Source organism: Bos javanicus, chromosome 4, assembly GCF_032452875.1.
Source record: "Bos javanicus breed banteng chromosome 4, ARS-OSU_banteng_1.0, whole genome shotgun sequence".
Taxonomy (NCBI): Eukaryota; Metazoa; Chordata; class Mammalia; order Artiodactyla; family Bovidae; genus Bos; species Bos javanicus.
The window spans coordinates 97,097,095-97,123,215 of NC_083871.1; the positions used below are offsets into that span (position 1 = coordinate 97,097,095).

The following is a 26,121-nucleotide window of genomic DNA, read 5'->3' on the forward strand; positions in this document are numbered from 1 at the left end:
ATAAAATATGTGGAATTTTTAAAAAAGGGTACAAATGAGTTTATCCACAAAACAGAACTAGAGCTACAGACAGAGAAAACAAACTTATGATTATTAGGTGGTAAGATGGGGTGGGGGGGAGATGGATAAATTTGAAGATTGGGGATGATATATACACATTACTAAAGGCACTCAATATGTCAGCAAATTTGGAAAACTCAGCAGTGGCCACAGGACTGGAAAAGGTCAGTTTTCATTCCAATCCCAAAGAAAGGCAATGCCAAAGAATGTTCAAACTACTGCACAATTGCACTCATATCACATGCTAGGAAAGTAATGCTCAAAATTCTTCAAGCCAGCTTCAGCAGTACGTGAACTGTGAACTTCCAGATGTTCAAGCTGGTTTTAGAAAAGGCAGAGGAACCAGAGATCAAATTGCCAACATCTGCTGGATCATCGAAAAAGCAAGAGAGTTCCAGAAAAACATCTATTTCTGCTTTATTGACTATGCCAAAGCCTTTGACTGTGTGGATCACAATAAACTGTGGAAAATTCTGAAAGAGATGGGAATACCAGACCACCTGACCTGCCTCTTGAAAAACCTGTATGCAGGTCAGGAAGCCACAGTTAGAACTGGACATGGAACAACAGACTGGTTCCAAATAGGAAAAGGAGTACGTCAAGGATGTATACTGTCACTCTGCTTATTTAACTTCTATGCAGAGTACATCATGAGAAACGCTGGGCTGGGGGAAGCACAAGCTGGAATCAAGATTGCCGGGAGAAATATCAGTAACCTCAGATATGCAGATGACACCACCCTTATGGCAGAAAGTGAAGAAAAACTAAAGAGCCTCTTGATGAAAGTGAAAGAGGAGAGTGAAAAAGTTGGCTTAAAGCTCAACATACAGAAAACGAAGATCATGGCATCTGGTCCCATCACTTCATGGCAAATAGATGGGGAAACAGTGGAAACAGTGGCTGACTTTATTTTTGGGGGCTCCAAAATCACTGCAGATGGTGAATGCAGCCATGAAATTAAAAGACTTACTCCTTGGAAGGAAAGTTAAGAGCAACGTGCTGCTGCTAAGTCGCTTCAGTCATGTCCGACTCTGTGCGACCCCACAGACAGCAGCCCACCAGGCTCCCCCGTCCATGGGATTTTCTAGGCAAAAGTACTTGAGTGAGGTGCCATTGCCTTCTCCAATGAGCAACCTAGACAGCATATTAAAAAGCAGAGACATTACTTTGCCAACAAAGGTCCGTCTAGTCAAGGCTATAGTTTTTCCTGTGGTCATGTATGGATATGAGAGTTGGACTATAATGAAAGCTGAGCACTGAAGAATTGATGCTTTTGAACTGTGGTGTTGGAGAAGACTCTTGCGAGTCCCTTGGACTGCAAGAAGATCCAACCAGTCCATCCTAAAGGAGATCAGTCCTGAGTGTTCATTGGAAGGACTGATGTTGAAGCTGAAACTCCGGTATTTTGGCCACCTGATGCGAAGAGCTGACTCATTTGAAAAGATCCTGATGCTGGGAAAGATGGAGGGCAGGAGGAGAAGGGGAAGACAAGAGAATGAGATGGTTGGATGGCATCACCAATTTAATGGACATGAGTTTGGGTAGACTCTGAGAATTGGTGGTGGACAGGCAGGTCTGGTGTGCTGTGGTTCAATGGGGTCACGAAGAGTTGGACATGACTGAGCAACTGAACTGAAAGTGAAAAGGACTTACTGTATATGTATAGCACAGAGAATTCTACTCAATAGTTTGTAATGGCCTATATGTGAAAAGAATCTGTTCAAAAAGTGGACATATGTTTATAAATAACTGATTCACTTTGCTGTAGAACAGGAACACTGTAAATCAACTATACCCAATAAATTTTTTTAAAGTAAAAGAAAATAATAATAAGGGGGGAAACTTATTTTTAAGAAAACAAAGCAAGATTTACTCCTATAGCTATAGAGATCAAATACACTGAACGAACAGCCCTGACTTTGAGATAAAGTATTCAAATTCTAGTAAGCAAATATGATTATGGATAAGATCAGAAATCACAAGTTTTTTAAAACTGTGATTAAACTTAGGAAACTTATTTTACCTAGGACAAATTACTGTTAGAAGTAGCGTATTCCCAGTATTTTGGACATTTTTTCCCCTGATTAAAATTAGGAAATTTAGGATATTTTAAGAATAATTAACATAAAAAATTCACTGACCTAGGTGTTCACATTGCAGCAAAAATTATAAATACACCTATAACTACTACCCAGAAAACGAATCCTCAGTATCTCAGGAAGTTCACATGGGTCTGTTTTCAGTCAAGTCCCCTTCTATCCCCATCAACTACTTGCTGATTTCTATCAGTATAGACCAATCTTTCCTTTTTTTTGAACTTCACATAAATGGAATCACATAATGAATAATGTCTTATGTCTGGCTTCTTTTTGCTTAACATGTTCCTGAGATTCATCTATGTTGTTATATGAATTAATGGTTTGCTTTTTTTTAAAAACTGCTGAACAGTATTCTACTGTATGAATATACCACAACTTTTTTAATCCAGTCCTTCACTGGTGACCATATGAGTGGTTTCTAATTTTTGACAAGTATGAATAAACCTGATATAAACGGATATACAAATCTTTCTGGAGATGTAATTTTCTTTCTCTCTCATATATGCATGGTCAGTTGTGTCCGAGTCTTTGTGACCCCATGGACTGTAGCCCATCAGGCTCCTCTGTCCACGGAATTCTCCAGGCAAGAATATTGGAGTCAGTTGCCATTTCCTCCTCCAGGGGATTTTCCTGACCCAGGGATCGAACCCGAGTCTCCAATGTCTCCTGCATTGGCACGCGGATTCTTTACCACTGAGAGTATTTTCTTTGCTCTTGGGTAAATACCTAGACCTGGAATTTCTAGGTCATGGACCAAATGAATGTTTAAATTTATAAGAAACTGTCAAGCTTCTTCCAAAGTGACTTTGCTCTTTTATACCCCCTACCAGCAAAGCAAGAAAACTCTGGTTTCTTTACATCCTTTCAGACACTTAGTACTGTCAATCTTTTTGATTTTTACCATTCCAGTGGTTTTAATTTGCAATTCCCTGATAACTAATGATGTTATTAGCACTTCTCATGTGCTAATTGGCCATTCTTATATCTTCCTTTGAAGAGTCTGTTCAAGTCTTTTGCTTATTTTTAGTATTCTCAAAATGGTGTCTTAAGATGAGCAGAACATTTTAATGAATAAAGTCCAAATTTATCAACTTTTGTATTTAGTTTGCTTACATGTTAAGAAAAACTGCAAAGAGCCAGAAATAGGAATCCTTGATAGACTGACACCCAGAGAGATGATCTGGACATTATACATTCAAATAAACAATAGGAAGGCCCGTTCAATGATGAGTACCCTGGTTTCAATGTTAACACCATGGTTTTACCCTAGATACAGTGAGTGGGCAACCCTAGGTTAATTATCTGGTTTAGAGCAGGAAGGGCTGATAGCGCTTGGAATAGGCTTCCCAAACCAGGGACTGATGAAACACAAGCAGATACCACCATATGGCTGAGCCTATACAGATTGCCAGAGACCATCCTGACAGCTATTACTTTTATGCATAGATAACTTCTTTGATGTAATTTTTAACCACACTTAAGGCTCTAGATGGTTAAACTTTGAAAATTTGACACAAGGCAAGAACTGAAAATCTACCTCCTACAAGTCTTCCTGTGCGTGGCCGGTCAGTCAGACAGTAATTAACTCTAATTGGCCCCCCTACAAGCTTCTCTGCTTTCTACCTGTAGCGGAGTGGCACTCAAAAAGCAAAATAACTATTTCTCAGCTTTGAAAACATCAAAGTAAAATTTTTAAAAATTATTTCCAAATGGATCCTTTAAAAAGTAAATGAACTCTTGCTGCAATCAGCAACAGGAAAAAACTTAGTAATCCCAGTTAGAAATACCTTTAGGAAACTATGAGCTGTGTAGCTAATTACTCAAATAAGCAAGGATCAATAATTCTAAAATATCGTGCATCTCAGAATATAAAATGTTCTCATTTAAATATTATGATACAAAGAAAGAAACAAGCTATCATTTTGGTAGAATCTTCATTTATCTAACTAACAGTGAGCAATTAATATTTCATATAACCATGTAGAGTAACACTAGATTCTTAATGGATTGTATTGATTAAAGCAGAAAGTTCAATGCTAATGTTCCTGTAGGGGAAAAACAAAATGATTCGTTATCTCATGCAGAACAAATCATGAATTCAGGAGCTTGTGACCACTAACCTAAGGGCCGCAACAAGACTGGTTTTGATAATTTCCATGCAACACATAAATGGACTGTATTAAAGGAAAAAAGATTCCTAGAGTAACCCAAACAAGCCCCAGTTACCACTGCTGAGGCCTGGAAGAGAATTCCAGGTCACGGATCGAAGGCAGGATGTGGCCAACCTGGTTCCACCGGCTTGTAGCACTGCTTGAGGTTCCTTCACACACACTGTTGAAATGATAAGGGGGTTTCCACTGTGACCCTCTAGACCTGGAGACCTACTGCCCATGTTCATGAAACGGCTGCAGTTTCTATTGTTTTGTGAAATAGGTAATACCATCTTAGGGCTTACACCCCTGTCCTGCCCTTTTACTCCTATATTCCATCTTCTAGTACTATATTCATCCACTTTGCCACCTGGCCCTGTCCCCTTCTGCAGACGCTTCTGGACTGAGTGGAAAGCTGTGAGGAACGGTCAACAGTCTGTGCTTTGTTTTTCAAAGTGGCTGTACCAGTCTGCATCCCCACCAGCAGCATGCGTATAGGGGGCGGCGGTATCCCTTTTCTCAGCAATCTCTCCAGAATCTGGTATTTGAACATTTTGATAATGGCCATTCTGGCTGGTGTGAGGAAGTGCCTCACAGAGGTTTGGATTTGCATTTCTCTGATGGCTGGCCCTGCTGAGCGTCTTTTCATGTGCCTGGTAGCCTTCTGGGCGTCTGCTTTGGAGAGGTGTCCGTCTGGGTCTTCTGCCCATCCTGAGTTGAGACTGGGCTGCATGAGCTGTTTGTGTGTTTTGGAGATTGAGCCCTTATTGGCTGCATCATTTGCGAGTGTTTCCTCCCAGTCTGAGGGGTGTCTTTTCACTTTGCTTGTGGTTCCCTTTGCTGTGCAGGGCCTTGTGAGTTTGGGTTCCATTTGTTTCTGTTTGCTTTTGTTTCTATTGCCTGGGGAACTGACCTAGGAAAGCACTGTTAATTTATGCCGTAGGCTGTTTTGCCTGTGCTCTCTCTTCCAGGAGTTTTATGGTGTCATGTCTCAACAAAAACAACAAACAACCCTATACTTCTAAATGGGCAATTATAATTAAATGTATGCAGAACTGATGCAGGTGGAAACCTAACTCCCAAGTGGTGTTAGTGTTTCTTGGCATTTAATCTTCCATTACCTTAGAGAATTAAGCATGTAGACTAAGGATAGAGCTCCCACTTGAAGAAGAAACTAACTAGCTAACTAGACAGATGTGATTAGGAGGGATCCGATCCTAAAGGAGGGGAGAAGGCCTTAATCACCTAGTTTCCTTAGAAATCTAAGCAATTCTACAAGCTCATCGTAAGAAGTATAGTCAAACACTGGAGTGTTCCAAAGCAGGTCTCACTTTCCTTGGAACTAGTCTGCTATTTTGGGGTATGTGGGGGAAGAGAATGACACAGCTTCTTGAGGTGGCCAGCTCCTCTCCTCACATCCCCGGATGAAGGACAGAAGGGGCTGCCATACCCATGGTAGGCGGTGTCTTAGATCGAAGTAAAATAGCTACTTAGGTCCATTTTTTAGATGAGGATCAATAATAACTTTTTTTTTCTTTTTCAACTTTAAAACCTTCTCAGCTTGAATGCCCTAAAGAGAATGGCAGTTAAAATTTACATTTTAGAGATGGAAAACACAAGACAAAGATATAATAAATAACCAGCCTGAGGAGTGAGGTGTTCCAGGTAATCAAGACTACGTTTCAGCCAAGTGGGTATTTGCTATCAGACAAACTCTAGTGGGAACGTGAAACACTGTGGAAGATGACAGAGGTGAGTTGATGTTTAAAAATACAAGAACAACACACAACGCTATACTTCTAACTAGGCAATTATAGCCAGGTGTACATACAAGGAGTACAGGTATATTTACTTTTTCTAGAATTTAACCTCTTCCGTTGCTAAGTCTCTTACAAAATAATCAAGGCATTGCTTGACTCTAAGGATCCTGGGAATAAAATGTCACCACTGCAGCTGCTGTATTTCCTGTTCACAGCCCTTCAAATTTAAAAAAAAAAAGGAGGGGGGTGAAGGCCCAATACAAATGTGGAATTTAATTAGTTAGTAAAAGCCCCAATCCTTGCCCGAAGTCTTGTTCTTCCTGTAATATTGCATTCTTCTCTTCTTGTGTAAACTTTTCATTATGGAGGAGACATCTTTATAATACAATAACTCTAGTTATACTGTAACTGCTGGTAACATAACTCCTGCATTGGAAGAGCCAGCATGTTCAAGTAATGTTGTTTTAATACAATTTGTGTTCAGCAGAAAACCAAGTTGACTTGGTCATTTAGAATTTGATCAATGTGAATTAGTGTCTTACTGAGATAAACCATTTGATCATTTAGAAATTGATCAATGAGAATCAGAGGTAAAACATTTATCATGTACATGTGGTATATCAGAGCCATTCACGCAGCACGAAAGTAGGTTATAAGCAGACATCAATAAGTGTTAGAGATGATGTGCAGCGAAACTGTCAGCTGCAGACACAGACACATGCCTGACAGTATATAATTTTAATCCTTTTGATAAGGCAAGTTCCTCAATGAGGCAGCTGGCATCACTGAAAAATTATAGGAGTTCAACTTTCGGAAAAATGGGAAGAGGCACAGCGATGCTAAATATCTCAAACTTTGGAAATAGGCTTTAATTAAAAGTTTAAGCAGAATGTAAGCAACATAAATTTCCTCGGCGAAACTTTTAGAAGAGCTCTAAGACTATTAATCAGAGTAAACTGTATCCCCGCAGTACAATTAGTCCTATTAATCTAATACTTCCAAACTCAAGTCACATTGACATTCAAGCCCACTGGCTTATGCATCGAACAGAATTATAAATTTGCCAGTCAAAATCTTATTTAATTATTTTACAGCCAATTAAGCAGGATCTTTAAACACTTGCTTAAAACTGTCCATAATCCACATGTGTAATTACAGAGAACACGAGAAACACCTGCTGATACCACGGGCATGTCATCCTCAGCTTCACTAACTCATTCGTAGTGTAGCTATTAAAATCACACATCCCAAAGAGAAACTAAACAGCATGGCCAAAGTGAAACCCTAATAAAACCAAGGACATTTTAAAGTGAAAAGAATTTTACGTTGATGCAAACATTTGACTATATAATACTTTAAAAAGCCATTTTATCTGGAACAGTTTTTGCAAAGCATTCTGCAGAATCACCTAAACTCCTTCCACGGGGTAACTAATCTTTTAATACGTTACAAGGATAACCCAGGCTTCTTCCATGAGCCTAAATTTATAAGTCAGGTTTGAACAACTTCGTTCAAGGATAAAAGTGAAAACCCTTGCTAACGCCTGGCACACAAAGGAGCATTACCAGCATTCACATCCGACCGCACAGAATCACACTCCTTTACGAGTGCTTCATCCTTCAAAGACACTGAAGCCAAGCTAAAAAGTTACACCTCTAATGAGATCAGTCCAGAAGTATTTTCAATAGATCTATGTCACTTGCCATATACGTTGTTATGGAAGGTAGAAGTGGCCAGTCCATTATCTAAAGGAAAACATGGGACGGAAAGATCAGTCATCTCTGAAATGTTTGTTTGCTATTACATTGTCTTCCCGAGGTTTACACTGCCTTTACGATATCTCACATTGCTTTGATATTGCTCTACACATTTGTTTCATGTTTGTTTCTGTATTTTAAAAACAACTTGTGTGTACATAACACTGTGGTAACGTTTCCTCTCTGTAGGTGTGGTATATTGACAACAAGCCACTGAAGGCAACTGGATTCTGATGCTGACCTAACACAGAGCCCTGCAGCACCGTCTGCACACTCCTGATTCTGTCTGTCCATCCTGAGAGCTCTGACACAGCGCGTACTGGGCTGTCCCGTCTTAAGCGCTTTACATGCCATCTCCCGGCTGGACTATGAACTTCCCATGGCTATGATCTCTCTCTAATGCTCTTTTGGGAGTTCTTTGTTTTTTTCTAAAAACAAATACAGAAACCTCCACAAGTTCCTACAGTGTGTTTGTTCTTTTGTTATTTTTAAAAAATTTTTCTGGCCCCGCCCCATGGCATGTGGGGATCTTAGTTCCCAGACTACGGATGGAGACTGTGCTGCCTAAAGTGGAGGTGCAGAGTCTTAGCCACTGGACCGCCAGGGAAGTCCCCGGGAGGGTTTAACATCATCTCGATTGTGTCTGGAACTAGATATAGAAATTTCTCCAATGGTGCAGAGTTTTACAACATGAGTTGGATATAACAATAAAATACTAATATAAAAATAACAATATATAATAAAAAGAAAAAAAATCTAATAGTTAATTAAGCAATTTACTTTGTGCTAGACCTGTCTGTGCTAATAAGCACTATCAATATAGCAATTAATATAATATTTTGCTTAATTATCTATAAGGTAGACTACAAGGATTAATACTGAACATAATTTTCATTAACAGAACTACAACATGGTATTACTGCCAGAAAACTAACCCAGAACTAACACCATAATTTGCTCTATTTAACAGATAATAACAAAGGGTGATAAAGGTGGTAAGGGGTACTTACAATGACCATTTCAGCTGAGCTGAAAAGGTGTATCTTTAGAATAGAAGCTAGATATGGGGGGGGGGGGTGTGGGTGTGGGTGTGTGTGTGTGTGTGTGTGTGTGTGTATACACATCAGTGAGTTTACCCAGTGATTTCAGTTTTATAGCTAATTTTAAAGCTTTTTTGGGGGGGGAAGTTCTTGCATGAAAGTAAACACACATTCTTGATCCCAAATTACTTAATTTCCATTGAAAAAATGATAAATAATTTTTAATAACTTCATGTTTATTAGGGATGCAATTATCTCACCACAGTAGCACTCACTCTGGATTTTTTTGGAAGCTTTGGGTTATTAAAATTCTGTCTTCCACCTGCTCTCCTATGATGAGCTTCTAAGTTTCATGCCGGTAAGACCCACCTGTCTCCTTCATGGCTATATACTGAGAACACAGCTGAGGGCAGGTTTCATAGAAGCACTATGAATGAATGATGTGCTAATAAAACAAAGTGGGGAGAGTGGGGAGTGGGATTCCATTGGCTCTAAAGTGTTTTCATGGTTTGCTGCCATACTATACAGTGAGGGACTGAAGTGTGAGTTAACATTTAAGCATCCCTAAGACAATTCCATCAGCTGTCCTGAAGGATGCACCAGTGTACTGGTATTCGTCACATGTGGCTCCAAATGCTCTGAGCGTTCATTATTCTTTCTCTTTACTGTGGTTTTGTATGGAGCCCTCCACCCCCATCAGGCGTGTAACAGTGCCCTTGAAATTGCATTTTAAGAAGCTTCCATCTCGTGTAATGAAGGTGTACCCAAAAGAATCCTTCCATCAGATAAAATTAACGAAACCCTCCTCAAAGTCCTCCAGGGTGTGCTGTCTAGGAGGGTCAGCTGAGTCCAGCTCTGCAATGGAAAGGATACAGTACACTGTCCTGCCAAAGACTGCGGACATCATGATTCTCTGAAGTCCCCAAGGTTCTGAGGAGAAACACAATTCCACTGAGGAATCTCTGTGCCCTCAAAGGTGGTAAACATCTCATGCTGCTGAAGCACTATCATTTCCTTGGCATGAAGCTGCCAATCAAAATACCGTATTCTAGGAGTTCAGCCTAGCAGGAAGTGGCTGAAAAACACGACATAAAGAAAACCACTTTCTGAAGAGCCAGCTCCGGACGTTCCTGAATTTTTGTTTGCACTGGAGTTGGCCAAACCACAAAGTCTGAGGGCAGGGTCCGCAAGACTATCCTAACTTCTGGTATCAACTGCAAGTTCAAGGGGGTTCCCAAACTACCCTAAGCTTTGAAAATTCGATAAAAGGATTCACAGAACTCACTAAAGCTATAAAACTCAGAACTATGGCTCATTATGGGAAGTGCTACAGAGAGTCAGCCAGAAGAAGAGAAACACAGGACAAAGTCTGAGAGGGTTCCCAATGCAAAGTTCCCACTGCCTCCAGGAGGGACAGCCCTCCTGGTATCAGTGTATGTGACAAATGTAGAGCAGCATCAGCTAGAGCTGCTCACCCCATCTCCGTGTCCAGAGTTTCACTGGGGCCTCGTCGCATAAGCTGGCCTGACTGCTCATGTGGCTGACTTCAGTCTTTGGCACTGGGCTGATACCACATGGCCTAAGGGGTCCGTTATGAATAAGAAGACATTTCTTTCACTTGGGAAATTCCAAGGATTTAGAGATTACTCCCAGAAGCTGAGTACAAGGGCCACAGTTTGCTCTGGGGAAGGTTAAACTGTCTACTACATCGGATGAGAGTAGGAGCTGATCAAGAACACCACCTTCTAAAGATAAAAGAGGATGATGCTATTGCTGCTGCTGCTGCTAAGTCGCATCAGTCGTGTCCGACCCTGTGCGACCCCATAGCTGTTGAGGCTCTGCTTAAAACCAAGTCCACCCTACAGATCCACGCCATTGTGGAGAAGGTCAGTCGTCACGACTTCCCTCTGTGCTCCACGCAGGCTCTCATTCTGCAGTTGGCCAGTCCAGGCCGGATTATATGCTTTCCAGGGCCATGACATGGCAGCTGGGTGTGGCTTCAGAAGAGAGAGTCTTTTCATCTAAAATCAGACTTGTTTGTGAAATTCAGCTTCCGCCAATCTTCTTTCCAACATACTAAGTTCATATTTCTGTTTCTCCTTTATCCCTTCTATCCAAGTGTTTGCTGTGGGCTGAAATGCATCTCCCCCCAAATTTGTGTGTTGAAATCCTAATGCCTGGTGCTTTAGAGAGTGAATGTGGACAGAGGATTTTTTAAAGAGGTAAGGTGAAATGAAATCATCATCAGGGTAGATCCTAATCCAATGTGATTTATAAGAGGAGATGAGGACACAGATGGAGAGAGGGAAGACCATGTAAAGAGAGTCACGTGTAAGCCAAGAAGAAAAGCCCCTGGAGAAACCAACCCTGCTTACATCTTGACCCTGAACTTCCAGACTCCCCAACTGTGAGAAAATCAACTTTTGTCGTTTAAGCCACTTAGTCTGTGGCAGCCCTAGCAAACCAGTACACCAATTAATCACTAATTCACATCTAATCTCTCAGTGACTTTTGCATCCATCTCTTTTCTTTCACTTGCCAGAGACTTCTCATCTGGTATTTCTGGCTTTTTATTTTTCTTTTCCATGCCTCCAATCAAACCTCGCATTAACTGTCAGTTTATTATTACTAAAGGACCACAGAACTCAGAGTACTCACCTGGCCAAACATCTTGCAATGTGTGTGTAACTTGTGTGTGTGTGTGCTCAATTGTGTCCAGCTCTTTGTAACCCCATGGACTGTAGCTTGCCAGGCTCCTCTGTCCATGAGATTTCTCAATCAGGAATACTGGAGTGAGTTGCCATTTCCTCCTCCGGGGGATCTTCCTGACCGAGGGACTCAACTTGAGTCTCTTGTGTCTCCTGCCTTGGCAGGTGGATGCCCTACTGCTGCACCACCTGGAAGACTATGACTTCTGGCTAAATGAAGATCAGCTTCTTAGTTCAGCTTTTCCACCTTACCTTGCACTAGTCTCCCTGCAACAAACCACTGATCTTAACTAGTTTGTCAGCCACCAACTCCGGGGCATGGTTTTCCTTTTGAACACCTTTCCCTCCTGACTACTCGATACTCTTCTTCAAGCCTCAACTAAAATGCCATCTTCTTTATGACTTCATAGATCATCCTGGTCAGAATGGATCTCCTTTGATTTATCTTAAATTTTACTTATTTGTATAGCTTCAACCTTACAAAGAAGACAGATCCAGGGTGCCAAGTGAAAGGTTCTCACAGTACAGAGACGAAAGGCTTGAAAAACACTGCTTTGCCATTCGTGGGAAAGATAAAAACCCAACTTTAAGAATACATATGGAGAGTGTCTTTGAAAATCAAAATCTATCCAATTCTATATCTACATTCTGAAGATAGCACATTAACCTTTAAGAGTGAGATTTATGGCTCATTTTTAGAAGGTCTTTCCTGTCTGCTCCTAAAGAGATAATTTCACTAAGGAAGACTGGAGGGTTCTATCTATTTAAATATACCTTAAATCATACTTTTTCTAAAAAATATTTTAAATCAACATTAAAATAACACCAATATCCATTACCACACAAATTACACTACGGCAGAAAGTAATAACATTCTACCCTAGGGTTTAATCATTTTATCAAATGCTTATAAACATGCCAAGGAAGGAGGTCAGAGCCTAATACAATCTTTTGACTAAACCTGTCACAACACCTTTCTGTGCTTCACTAATTTGCACATGTGCGACTAACAGTGGTTACACAGCAGAAGTATCTATACACTCAGGAAAATTCTGAATGTTTTCTTACCTAATGTGAGTACTGAAAGCAAAGGGAAAGCACAGGGCTATGGGTCAGGGACACTCTGACCCATCAATTACAGAACACTCATTTAATCATCCCAAGGATTAATACAGGGAGCAATTTAACATCACCTTCATAATCAAGGGCAAGGGAAAGTTCTGTGATTTAAATGTTTTCAAGGTACACGTAAAGCAATAAAAACAGCTTAAATGGGAGAAAGACAGATACCCAAATTTGGACATCTCCATCATTTTATTATATGAAAGTAAACGATCTCTGTGTTTCTACTGTTAGAGGCAACAGTTTAACATCCCCTTCATAATCAGGGGTATCCTACTAAAATCATATTCCAAATGAAAACACCACCACCATTGCTTTCAAGTTCGCCAGAGTTCATAAAATGGAGTTGAAACATACTTTCATCAGAGGCCTGTCCCTTGCACTGGAATTCCATGATAGCAATATTGGTCCAAACACACTTCCAAGTATTCCAGAGGGCTAACGTACGTGTCAAAGAGTGGTAAAGGCGTGCTTTCGTCTTGTCGGGAAGGGTACATAATGATAATACTATTAAAGACTTACTTGAACTTTGCTTCCACTTCCTCAGCAGCTTTCTGGTATTGCTCGGTGGTAACTTTGTAGAACTCTGAGCTCTGTGGATAAAGAGATAGCAGAGTTTTCACTACTCAAGAGGACAACGTGTGTGCAAGACTTACGATTTCAAAAACTACATAAAATCTTGTGTCTGCCGCTCCAGCAGAAGGAGGAAGATTTCTTGCATGGTGACAGGAATACTTAAAATAACATGTAAGATTATATATTTAATAATGGTATCATTGTTGGCATACACATTGTAATCACAGACTAAACATTCATGTAAGTCATCAATATTTGAACCTTCTGAAAAAATTCCTAACGTAGTTCTGAAAGACTATTTTGATCTCCCGTATTTGGAATCTACCACTGCAAGACCAAAGAGCACTTGAGATGAAATGTGAAATTCACACACCATATTTTCCTATCATTCCAGTGTTCCACCTAGGATATTAAAGGATCATTTCTTTTTACACTGTATATTTGTCCTCAAGATGGATTCTTTACCAAGTACAATTTGTTCTATCATCTCCATACGACCACAAGAGCATCAACATTTATAACAAATTAATCAGTAAGAACAAGGGGGCAGATTTAGGTAATTTTTATTAAAAAATGTTTTCACTATTACATGAATGAACACATAAGCAATATAAATCAAGTTGTAAGAGCCAAGTAATGCCTTTCCTGGGGCAGCAATATTAAAAACGATCCATTCTGACTAGCTACTGTGAAACCTGTCTTACTGCAGGGGGTGGCCTAAATGACCCGATGAGCCTTCCGACTCCATGAAATACCCTGCAAAATGCACTGCGGTACAAAAGAACACAATGCAATGCAGTGGTCTATTGTGTCCCTTCGTTCTCTATTCACTCAGGTTTCACATGCATGACTTGGGGTGGTTTATTTTTTAATACATCATTGTTGGTTGGTGAGAAAATGAAAGTGAAATCCTCTTCACACCCAGTGACCCCTTTGCATTTAACAATCTGGGTTGCCCAATGACAGTCACATCCAGGTTTGCTGGATGTAGATAAAATCAATAGGTATGTGATTAGACAGCCGGCTCAGGATGGCTGGAGCAATGGACAGGTCACCATTTGAGATGATGAATGGCTCTCTATCAACCTAGAGTCCCCGACGATGCTAACATTTACTATAATCTTATTTGGGCTGCGATTTATCTTTCTTGCACCTGATCAATAAAGATGAACAGAACAGTTGTAAGGATCGATTGTAATTTTTTATCATTTTCAAGCACGAGGTGCATTTCTGACATGAAGACAATATTCTAAGTGTACTGCTTCTGCCTTTTTAAACACTGCAATGTGAGTGATCAACTGCACCAGTCTATACGCTGAGAGGTTTTAATTCTTCTACAGGTCTCGAGCTATCAAAAAGTCATTTGTCTCCTCAGATTATTTTAACTTTCGGTTGTGTCACACCTTCCTATCAGTTCCACTTACAAGGCTTTTCTTTCCTTTAGAACACATACTAGTCAGGACATGCTCTTTCGTAAGGTTTGGTTTCAGCTTTTCTCAGAACCCTTCTAACAAAGAGGGCAGTAAAAAGGCAGTTAGAAAGAGCCACTAACAGTGATGAGGGACTCCCTGCATCACTATGGGGAACGGTCAGATTGGCATCATGTTACTGAACCAAGTATTCAAATGCCAGCAAAATAAAAATGTCTTAATATTTTTGCTTAGTGTATGCAATGAAACTGGCATCTCTGGACAGAGCCAGGAAAGATCTGGTTTCTGGTTCTGTTTAGGGTCCCTGAGCAAACAACCTCTGCCGGCTTCCAATCCAGTGCTCCTTCCTCACCGTAAAACCTGGACAATACTAGCACAACTTATCTCTGCCAAAGCTGCTGTAGAAACCAAGTAAGGTGGGCAAGAGAGCTATAAAACCTGCTCTGTGTTTTCATGGAGCAAGACGAACATTCAAATAAAAGAATTTTAGAGACAAAGAACTAATTTGGGCAATTCCATTCTGGGCACACATACAAAATGATCAACATTAAATATTAACTTTCTAACAAAAATGATACACAAAAGCAAGAGTTCTGCCATAATATAAACCAGCAAACTCCCTCCTGCTTTGTAACGCCAAAGTGCAGATTAAATTGCTAATTTTGTCAAACTTTCTCCTTCAAAGTTAAATATACACAAACACACATGCGCACATACGTGCACACACCACACACACACACACACACACACCTGTACCTGTGTTGCCTGCAGACCTAGCGCATGATTTCTTGAAGTTTTAAGCTGATTTATGCTCCACATTTCAAACTCAGTGACCAGTTTCTGATACTGCATAAATCTAACAAGAAAAGTCCCCAAGACACAACACCATACAACAACTAAGAAAAAAACACAAATATGCCCAACATCTGTTTGTAGACCATGTTTAATTCATTAAGTATTTACTTGCTCAGTCAACAAAATGAAATTCTTATTTTTCCAATAATGTCCATCTCGGAGAATGAGATCCTCAAGAAGCCATCTCCCAGCTATCTACCTGCTACAGGAGAAAAGAAAAAGAAGTGTACTGAAAGGTCGCAAACACTGAGCTAAAAGCGGTGGGCAGTGTTACTGGAGTTCAGAAAACGTAGAGATCTCTTTTGACCTGAGGAAATACTTCTTAAAATGAATAACCATGCTGAAAACAAAACCCCAAACCAAAAATACTCCCAATATGTCTGCCCGCTGGAGAAAAGACAAATATGTATTGTGTATTCATAAGTTGGAAATCTATACAGTGATGAAAAAGAATGAATCAGACATAAAGTGGGGCCAAAAAAGCAAGTTGTAGATATGATACAGCACAATGCAATTTATGTCAGTTTGGAAAAGGGCAAAACACTGAAATAGGACTGGTAAACAGTAAGCTCTATTGATTAACTGTAAGTGGTGGCAGTTATGTGTGGGTGGTAAATGAGGAACAGAGGGGCAGAATGTCATAAAAGAATGCAATGCGGGGGACTTCACTGCACTGTCATATTTTTAAAAGTTGGGGGGTGGGTACACAGCCAGTTGTTACGTTGGTCATAAATATTTTATAATACACACAAAAATTGTGTTAATCCCCCTCACTCCCCAAAGGAGCTAATCAACCACAAATGACTCAGTAGAGCTAAAATATAAAAAATACGTGTGGGGGATACATGCTGAAGAGAGTGGCTGAATGCTAAGCTATTGCAGAGTGTTGATACATTACAAAATAAAAGTTCTTTTTTCTCCAGCTCTGTCTTATGTAATCATCTCAGACTTATAGAAGGGGGCAAAAACAGAAGAAGGTTCCTGCATATACTTCACTCAGCGTACCTTCATGTCCACACCTTAGATGATCACAGCACAATTGTGAAAACTGGTAAGTAACAATGCTACAGCATAGAGACTTGCGGCATCTGAATTAGACTTTATTTCTCACAGGATCTAGCCCCGGATCCTATGCTGCATGTAGTTGTCACAGCTTTCTTGTCTCCTCTAATCTGTGACAGTTCCTCAGTCTTGCTTTGCCTTTGATGACCTCAACACCCCCAAAGAACACTGGTCAGATGTTTTGTATAATGGCATGCACTTTGGGCCTGTTGGATGTTTCTTATGGTTGGATGGACACTATCCAACGTTATAGGGAAGGATACCACAGCAGTGATGTGCCCATCTCCATGCATTGCATCCAGGGTTACATTACGTTAATAGATCTTTTTACTGGTGCTTGATCTCGACTTCTTGATTGAGGTGGTGCCTAAGAGTTTCTCCATAGTAAAGCTCCTGTTTTTCCTGCTGTAATCAATATCTTACAGGAGATTGATTGACATTATGTAAATACTATGCTTCATCTTAAACTTTTGCCATCAGTTGTTTTTGTTTTTCCCAACCATTGTCTGCAGCAAGGATTTTTGTGGTGTTCTAATGACGTGTCAATCCTAAAGGAAATCAGTAATGAAAACTCATTGGAAGGACTGATGCTAAAGCTGAAGCTCCAATACTTTGGCCACCTGATGGTAAGAACTGACTCACTGCAAAATACCCTGATGCTGGCAAAGATTGAAAGCAGAAGGAGAAGGGGAAAACAGAGGATGAGATGGTTGGATGGCATCACCAACTCAATGGACATGAGTTTGCAAAAGCTCCGGGAGCTGGTGATGGACAGGGAAGCCTGGGGTGCTGCAGTCCACGGGGTCACAAAGAGTCGGACATGACTGAGCAACTGAACTGAACAGAATGATGTGTTAATTTTTAAATGACATTATTGCATATTTAGACCTCACTGATATAATAATCTTCAATTACTCTCTTACTCAATAGTGAAAACAGTATCCTCACAGAAAAAGCCTTAAAAAAAAATCTTCAAAGGGTAGGGAGCTCTTCTCAGAAAGCATAAATTCCCTACAACCTGGTTATGAAACAAGGGACAGGAGTAAACAAGGAACTATGTGAGGGTTGGGGGGAGGATCAGACCTGAGTCAGGAAGAGCGTGCTCTCCACCCCTATTCACTGTGAATAACTGAGAGGGCCCAGCCTCCTGCCAACACAGGCCAGTCCTTATCACTGTAAAGAGGTGACCACTCACTGTTGGGAGAATGAGCCAAATGGGCTTATGCAAGGATTGTGAAAAAGGGAGAAGGGGCCAATGAGTGGTTTCAGATGTCCCTTTCAGGGGATGTCTGAGCTCCAGATGCAGGTTTTCCCAAGGACAGGAATTGGGGTGCCATCCTATTTTGTGAGCCCTTGGGGAGAGGAATGGGGACCACTGGTTTCAGAGCCATCTTCAGAGCTTGTGAAACCGCAGACCTCCCTGGTCACACCCTGAATCTCTGGGGATGGGGTGCAGAGGCTGCAAGCTTCGCAAGCATCTCAAGTGATTCTGAGCACACACCAACTTGGGACACTACTGGGATTCTAGAACAATGAAAGGAAAATGAAAAACGCACTACTCGGTGTGCCATTCAAAGTGAAAAATAAATCAGTGTTTTGGAAGAATTATAGCAAAACTACTTCCCACAACTGAACATTTTTTTTTTGGGGGGGTGGCTGCACTGCATGTGGTATCTTAGCTCCCCAACCAGGGATAGAAGCCATGCCCTCTGCAGGGAAAGCACACAGAATCTTAACCACCAGAGTCTCGACCCCCAGAGAAGTCCCAACAGAACTAGAACGTTTACAAAGGTGCCTCGAAACAGGGATGCTGCTAGGCCCGTCCACAAGCCACTTATGGATCTGAAACTGCCCGAGAGCTCTGCCTCATGGCCTCCCCCGCCACAGCGCTCCTCCTCTGAACTGTACTCACCAGCAGTACAAGCGCCATAATATTCAGGTGGGCTGCTTTTGTTATCTATGTTGTCTTGAGATGGCCCCAGGTCGTATCTGCAGCTCTTTTTTGTTTACTCTGTAAACTACTGTCACTTTGTCATCCTGATAACTCAGTTTGTTGCTATGTGGCTAACCAACCCTACTGTCTGGAGTAGTACGTACTTACATCAATTGTATTTTAGTCTGATCACTTTCTATAATAGCCAAATTTTAAGTGGTCAGTGCTTCTAGTAAGTCAAAGCCACTTTCCTATTTCCAAAGAAATGTAAATGCACACTTATGTACACGGATATGGCCCTGCACAAAGCAATTATACGTGTATGCATACAGACAATTACACGCACACGCACCCTCCACACACTGCTGTACTGTGTGTAAGTCCTCATACTATATAAGGTATCAAAGAAACAGCCTCGTGAGATGACCCTGTAAGGAGACCCCCAAAAAAGAAGCACAGAGAGGTGCCTGTGACCTGATCACTGCTTTGGACATGGCCACACTGTTCCATACCTGTGAGGTCCTTACAACCTAAAATTTAAAAATTCTGCATTCATATTCACTCTGCATAGTTTGCTGCTCCATCCATGATAGGAAAAATACTTGATGTGATTTGTCCAGTGGTGAGCATATTAAAAAGCAGAGACATTACTTTGCCAACAAAGGTCTGTCTAGTCAAGGAAGGCTATGGTTTTTCCAGTGGTCATGTATGGATGTGAGACTTGGACTGTGAAGAAAGCTGAGCACCGAAGGATTGATGCCTTTGAACTGTGGTGTTGGAGACGACTCTTGAGAGTCCCTTGGATTGCAAGGAGATCCAACCAGTCCATTCTGAAGGAGATCAGTCCTGGGTGTTCATTGGAAGGACTGATCCTAAAGCTGCAACTCTAATACTTTGGCCACCTCATGTGAAGAGTTGACTCACTGCAAAAGACCCTGATGCTGGGAGGGATTGGGCACAGGAGGAGAAGGGGACGACAGAGGATGAGATGGCTGGATGGCATCAGTGACTCGATGGACATGAGTTTGAGTGAACTCTGGGAGTTGGTGATGGACAGGGAGGCCTGGCATGCTGCGATTCATGGGGTCTCAAAGAGCTGGACATGACTGAACGACTGAACTGAACTGGACTGACCTTCAAAACATGAATTCTTATTTGATACAAGACTAAAACATGTTTTCCACCAAGATTCTCTTTGAGAAGGTAGATCTTATAAATTCAAAGTAGAATGACAGTATCTTTCAGATGTTTCAGCACTATCAAAAACCTGATAAAGGTTTATATTTTGGGGGTCTAGGATAAGTGAAAGGAGTTAGGAGGAGGTGAGCTATCTCCAAATACAATCATTTGAGATCTGGGGTTCTGTCACCTATATTGGAGGACAAGGCATTACTGGATCACTGGAAACAAAAGGCATTTTCATTTTCTATATCAAAACATCTTCCAGTCTCAGGCACCAGGGACCAGTTACTAAATACAGAGGCAATAAACCAAGTTAGGAGACGGAATGCTCCACTGAACATAACTCTTAAAATGTTTCATTTAAAACACATGAATATGCCGTCCATGGCACACTGCACGTAAGATTCTTAACAGAATAGTGAGAAGAGCACACACTTTGGAGACAGACTGACAAGTCATGGCTCCACGGCTATGGAATATAACTCAAGAGCTGTCTCCCATCTGTGAAATGGGGAGGGTAATAATAAAGACCACCAGGACCCTTGGGGGATTAAAGATGATAAGTCATACAAAGCTCTCTGAAGATTCTGCTCAATACTCCATAATAACCTGAATGGGAAAAGAATTTGAAAAAATAAACAGATATATATATAACTTCATCACTTGCTATACACCTGAAACTAACACACACGTTGTCAATAATCAACTATATTTCAATATAAAACAAAGAATTTAATAAAAAATAGGAACAGTTCAGGCCGTGAGAGAAAGAACTTCTGTGAGTGGCCTTGACATTTTTCTTCAACATCCTTTTTTCAAAAAAAGCAAAATCTAGCAAAAAATAAAATACATACATAAAATTAAAGCCTACAAATAATAAATGCCTGAGAGAGTATGAAGAAAAAGGAACCCTCTCTACACTGTGGGTGGGAATGTAAATTGTTGAAGCCACTATGGAGAACAGTATGGAGGTTCCTTAAAAAACTAAAAATAGAGCTAACATACAATCCAGTAACCCCCCTCCTAGGCATAAATTGAGAGAAAACACTTATTTGAAAAGATACATTCAACCCAACGATCACAGCAGCACTGTTTACAAGAGCCAAGACACAGAAGCACCCTCTCAGGTGGCTCTAGTGGTAAAGAACCCACCTGCCAATTCAGGAGACTTAAGAGATGCGGATTCAATCCCTGGGTCAGGAAGATGCCCTGGAGGTGGAAATGGCCACCCACTCCAGTATTCTTGCCCGGAGAATCCCATGGACAGATGAGCCTGGCGGGCTACAGTCCACGTGGTTGCAAAGAGCCGGACACAACTGAGTGACTTAGCACGAACAGAAGCAACCTAAATGTCCGTCAACAGATGAATGGATAAAGAAGATGTAAGGAAGGGGGTGTGTGTGTGTGTGCGCGCTTTCCAGTTTGTGCTAGTAGTAAAGAACCCACCTGCCAAGCAGGAAACCTAAGAGATACAGGTTTGATCACTGGGTTGGGAACATGCCCTGGGGGAAGGCATGGTAACGCATTCCAGTGTTCTTGTCTGGAGAATCCCATGGACAGAGGAGCCTGGCGGGCTACAGAGAGTCAGACATGACTGAGGTGACTTAGCATGTGTATATAGATATATATAAATGGACTGTTACTCAGCCACAAAAAGGAATGAAATAATAGCATTTGTAGCAACACCGACGGACCTAGAGATTATTAAGTGAAGTAAGTCAGAGAAAGACAAACATCACACGATATCACTTACATGTGGAAACTTTTTAAAAAGTGATATAAATGAACTTACTGATATTTCCAAAGCAGAAACAGACTCACACAAAGAACACTTAAGTTTATCAAAAGGGGTAATGAGGGTGGGGAAGAAAGATAAATTAGGAACTTGGGATTAACATATGCACACTACTATATGGTAGCTGACACTATCACTTTTTATTAAGAGCTAATGAAAAGGAGCATGCTATTATCTTGAATCTTAAAAATTTGAGATAAATCCTTTATTGTTCACCTCCCCCCTGCTTCCTCAGAGCCCTGTGGCAGACTGCAAACACGGTCACAATTCTTGACTCTTTTCTACATTCATGTCCTTTAGCGACACTTTCTAGCCTCCCTCATCATGAAAGGGTGAAATCTATTTTTCTACCACTCAATCTGAGCTGTGCTTGTGACCTGCTCTGGCCAACAGAATGTGACAGAAGTGATGAAGTGCCAGTTCCCAACCCAAGACTCGCTCTTGGAACCCTGCCCAGATGTCACATCAACAAGCCCAAGCTAGACTGCTGGACAAGGAGTTTTTCCAGTAGTCATGTACGGATGTGACAGTCGGCCCATGGAAAAGGGCTGAGTGTGGAAGAATCGATGCTGTTGAACTGTGGTGTTGGAAAAGACTCTTGAGAGTCTCTTGGACTGCAGGCAGACCAAACCAGTGAATCCTAAAGGAAATCAACCCTGAATATTCACTGGAAGAACTGATGCTGAAGCTGGGGCTCCAATACTTTGGCCACCTGATGGGAAGAGCTGGACTCTTTGGAAAACACCCTGATTCTAAGTAAGATTGAAGGCAGGTAGAGAAGGGGACGACAGAGGATGAGATGGTTAGGTAGTATCACTGACTCAACGGACATGAACTTGAGCAAACTCTGGGAGGCAGTGGAGGACAGGGAAGACTGGTGTGCCGCAGTCCATGGGGTCGCAAAGAGTCAGACTCAACTTAGTGACTGAATAGCAACACCAGTCTGCTGGAGAAGGAAAGATTACAAGTCTTCCCCACTGAGTCCATCATAGACCAGCCAAACTGCAGCCAACTCAGCAAGAGTGAGCCTGGACAAGCTGAAAAGACTTGCCCAGCTGATAGCAGCCCAAACTGTGACAAACATGTAGAATCAGGAGGTAAATAAACGGTGATTGCTCGGAGTCACAAAGATTCCTCTGTGTTCTCACAGCATCACAGACTTTGATCAAAGCACCTGCCACCACGTACCAACAATATATGTTCACCTGTTGTCTTTCCAGTTAGCCCACAAGGTCCCCGAAAGCAGGAATCTTGTCCCATTTATCATTATACTTAGAGCACTCAGTTTACACGACACACACAACTTACTAAAATAATGTTAAGAGTGACCTATTCATCCTAAAGTGAATTCCAACTTCTGCTCCTATTTAAAACAGAATGGGATAGAGACAGGTCTAAAATGAACATCAGAACACGGAGAACGTGCACTACTACATTTATTACGTACCTCCTACAAACTGACCAGCACTTCAGTGTGCTCTGCTATGTAAAAGGGAAATAAATATTGCTAAGGATTGTGTTCAATTGCAATATCAGTACAATAATAGTTTAAGCTACAGATAGTAGCTTGAGCGAGTAAGGACGTCATTTTTCTCATGCAATAAGAAGTTCAGATGTTAGAAACCCACGGCTGATGCAAGTGCCAAGGACACCGTGAAGTATTCCTTTCCCAGCCACCCTGAGCACTTGGCTTTTGTCCCCAGGGTCTCAAGATGGCTATCACACCTCCAGTGAGCATGCCCAGGTTCTGAGGAAGGTTACAAGGGAAGAGAAGGCCTCACCAGAGACTCCCACTTACATCTCTTTGGCCAGAATTATACATCATGCACAACCTTGGCTGCGAAAGCAGCTGGGAAATTAAGTAATTTTGTTTTCTCACTTCTGGAGTAAAGAAAGAGAAGGGAGGCGTTTGGAATTGGTGTTTATTGAGCCAATTTATCATACCTGCCACAGACAGCTGAAGGAACAGCACAAAACCATGAGCAAAACAGTGAGGTGGATCTTCAGATACAAGTATTCTAATAGTTCTTTTCCATCTCCCTGCGAGTTCTATTTTGGGGTATCGGGGGATTTACCCATTTGGCATTCTGATGCCCAAAGTTTTTAGCCAGTTGTAAGAAGGAAACGGCAATCAACAAGCGTGGGCATCATCCCCGCGTTTGGGCTGGCTGTGGCCCAAGTTTCTGAATGTGTGAGATGCTGCCATTTTCCATTTGCAAAGTTTCCTTTTGGAAGTGTATTTTAAAATGCATGTGCAGACACACATTATTGCTAGACTCGAAAAGCATCTTTTCAAGTTCTAAATTCAATCAAAAGAAAACATGCACATAGTATATTCTTATAATATTTTCTCAGGTTCAGAAACTTATTTCGGTTCTATTATCACTAACATGATCATTATCTGTATCATATGAGAAAAGACCAAATCAAAATGGTCACAAGAAAAATCTGTTAACTAGCTCTTGTCAGTTCTTTTATAAAATGTTACACAACACTGCATGCTGAGATGCAATTTAAATTCTGGTGATCTGACACTGTTTCTCAGAGGAGACGGACACTCCTGCACACCATCCATTCAGATGGGTGGCGACTCTGATTATTTAGAAGAGTGGATGAGAGATGGAACGAGTCTGACCTTGGATGTGAGCAGACTGACTGCAAGTGTGGGTCTCCTCTTTTTAATCTGGTCTATAATTATCACCACCAACTGTTGGTCTCCATCCCTCTTGTATCCACCCAAACACAAGGATTACTCTATCTGGCTAGCTAGTTCAAACAAACGTCTAGTGTTTACACAAACCAACAGAAGAAGCCTTCCTACTGACAATGTCAATAAGAGCATTCCTACTGTTAAGTAGATGGACTCAGAACTGACTTATTTACAGTTTGTTATTAACACTCAACCAGGAACTGTTATAGTCTGTAATCAGCTGGCTGCAGGTAACTATACTTCCCCTAATATGAAAGTTAAGCATCTGGGGGCAAATGTAGTACGGCTATAATTCCTGGCCCAGAAGCCCTGAGACAGTCATTTACTGTCCAGTCATATGCTGTAACTATACTCTAGAAAGAGTTCATGCTTCCTCAACCACCCTGTCTTTCTACAGAATTATATAGGATCACAGAGACTGACTGACCTCCACCACAACAATTTTAAGAGCTATAGAATTTTTTTTGTTTTAATCACTGTCTAAAACAACTTCAGTTGATCAAGTGGTTTCGGTATTTCTCCCGACAAACCTTCTATAAGGCAGCCTGCTGGCAGGTTTGAGTTCTGCCTTCCCTGTGTTCCTGAACAGGCTGAAGTTTTTTTTACAGGTGGGCAGGAGAGCAGAGCAAGGGATCTGACAATTCTTGGTGAGAAAAGTGGCCCTCGAATAGAGTAGTTGGCGTCTTGAAGAACCTTCCACCTCTCAGACCCATGGTCTTGATTTCATTGTTCCGAGACATTCTCCTTTTACTCCTTTCTGTCCCCCGAACCCCCTGGAGCTCAGGCAAATTCTGTCAACAAGACATAGTCTGCAAACTGCCAACACTGGCTCAGATACACAGAATATCAGATTCAGTATTCTGTTTCTAAAAGGCACACCAAGGAATGGTTTGGGTTATTTAAACCGAGTCTCGGTTTTTAACACAAAGACGAGGACCTTATCTTTCAGGATGACTGCATCAGTGGAACAATTTAAGTTCAGAAATTGGCAGAAAGCCTGGCTTCTCCTTGTGGAAGACAGGATTCTCCATCACAATACAACTCCTGCCCACAGGCCCTGGCTCCCTGGCCTAGCCATCAGAACCTAGATCCCCATTAATTTACCTATACAACTACGCACAAACCTGAAGAATGATCATCAAGTAGATGGATTTGAACTTAATCTCTGTTCTTTGAACACTGAGTAATGCTTTGTGTAAGCAATAAACTTACAAGGCTAGGTATTTGTCCTGAGCATCCCTAAATATTTGCATATAACCATTTGTGTGCATCTACAAGTATATCTTAACTTTTCTCAGCCTTACTTATTTCAAATCCTTATTACTGGTGATCAACAATAAACTACTGATTTATTAAGCAGTTCCTAATGATTCAAGGGCTTTCCAGGTGGTGCTAGTGGTAAAGAACCCGTCTGCTAATGCAGGAGCTATAAGAGATGTGGGTTTGATCCCTGGGTAGTGAAGATCCCCTTGGGGAGGACATGGCCACCCACTCCACTATTGCCTGGAGAATCCTCTGGAGAGAAGAGCCTGGTGAGCTACAGTTCTTGGAGACACAAAGATCCGCACACAACTGAAGGGACTTAGCATGCAATGACTCAAAAACCCTATTAAGTTCCATAGCAAAGACAAATGAAGATTCCCTGTGGAATCTTTCCACAGGGAAAAGACTATTAGCAGTAGCTTACGAAAATCTCTCCTTCCTCCTTATATAACTCCATTTGAAGCTAAATATATGGTCAACTCAACTAAAATTTCCAGTTTGCTTCTATTTCGGCTGAGCCATAAGCAGAGTTGTTGCGTGGGACTTCCAGGTAGGCTGCTTAAAGACAGCTGACCTCAGCTGACAGGGAATCTTTTCAGTCATTTTGCCCCTTTTCCTT

General features: G+C 41.3%; 1 protein-coding gene across 2 annotated transcripts in view; it reads right to left on the minus strand.

The window, feature by feature from the left end:
- Positions 1-26,121, minus strand: part of CHCHD3 (coiled-coil-helix-coiled-coil-helix domain containing 3) — a 293,291-nt gene that overhangs the window by 46,792 nt on the left and 220,378 nt on the right. For both annotated transcript variants that reach the window (XM_061414735.1, XM_061414734.1), the window contains one exon: positions 13,219-13,289. In XM_061414735.1, the coding sequence (XP_061270719.1) occupies positions 13,219-13,289 (71 nt within the window). The remainder of the gene's footprint in view (positions 1-13,218; positions 13,290-26,121) is intronic.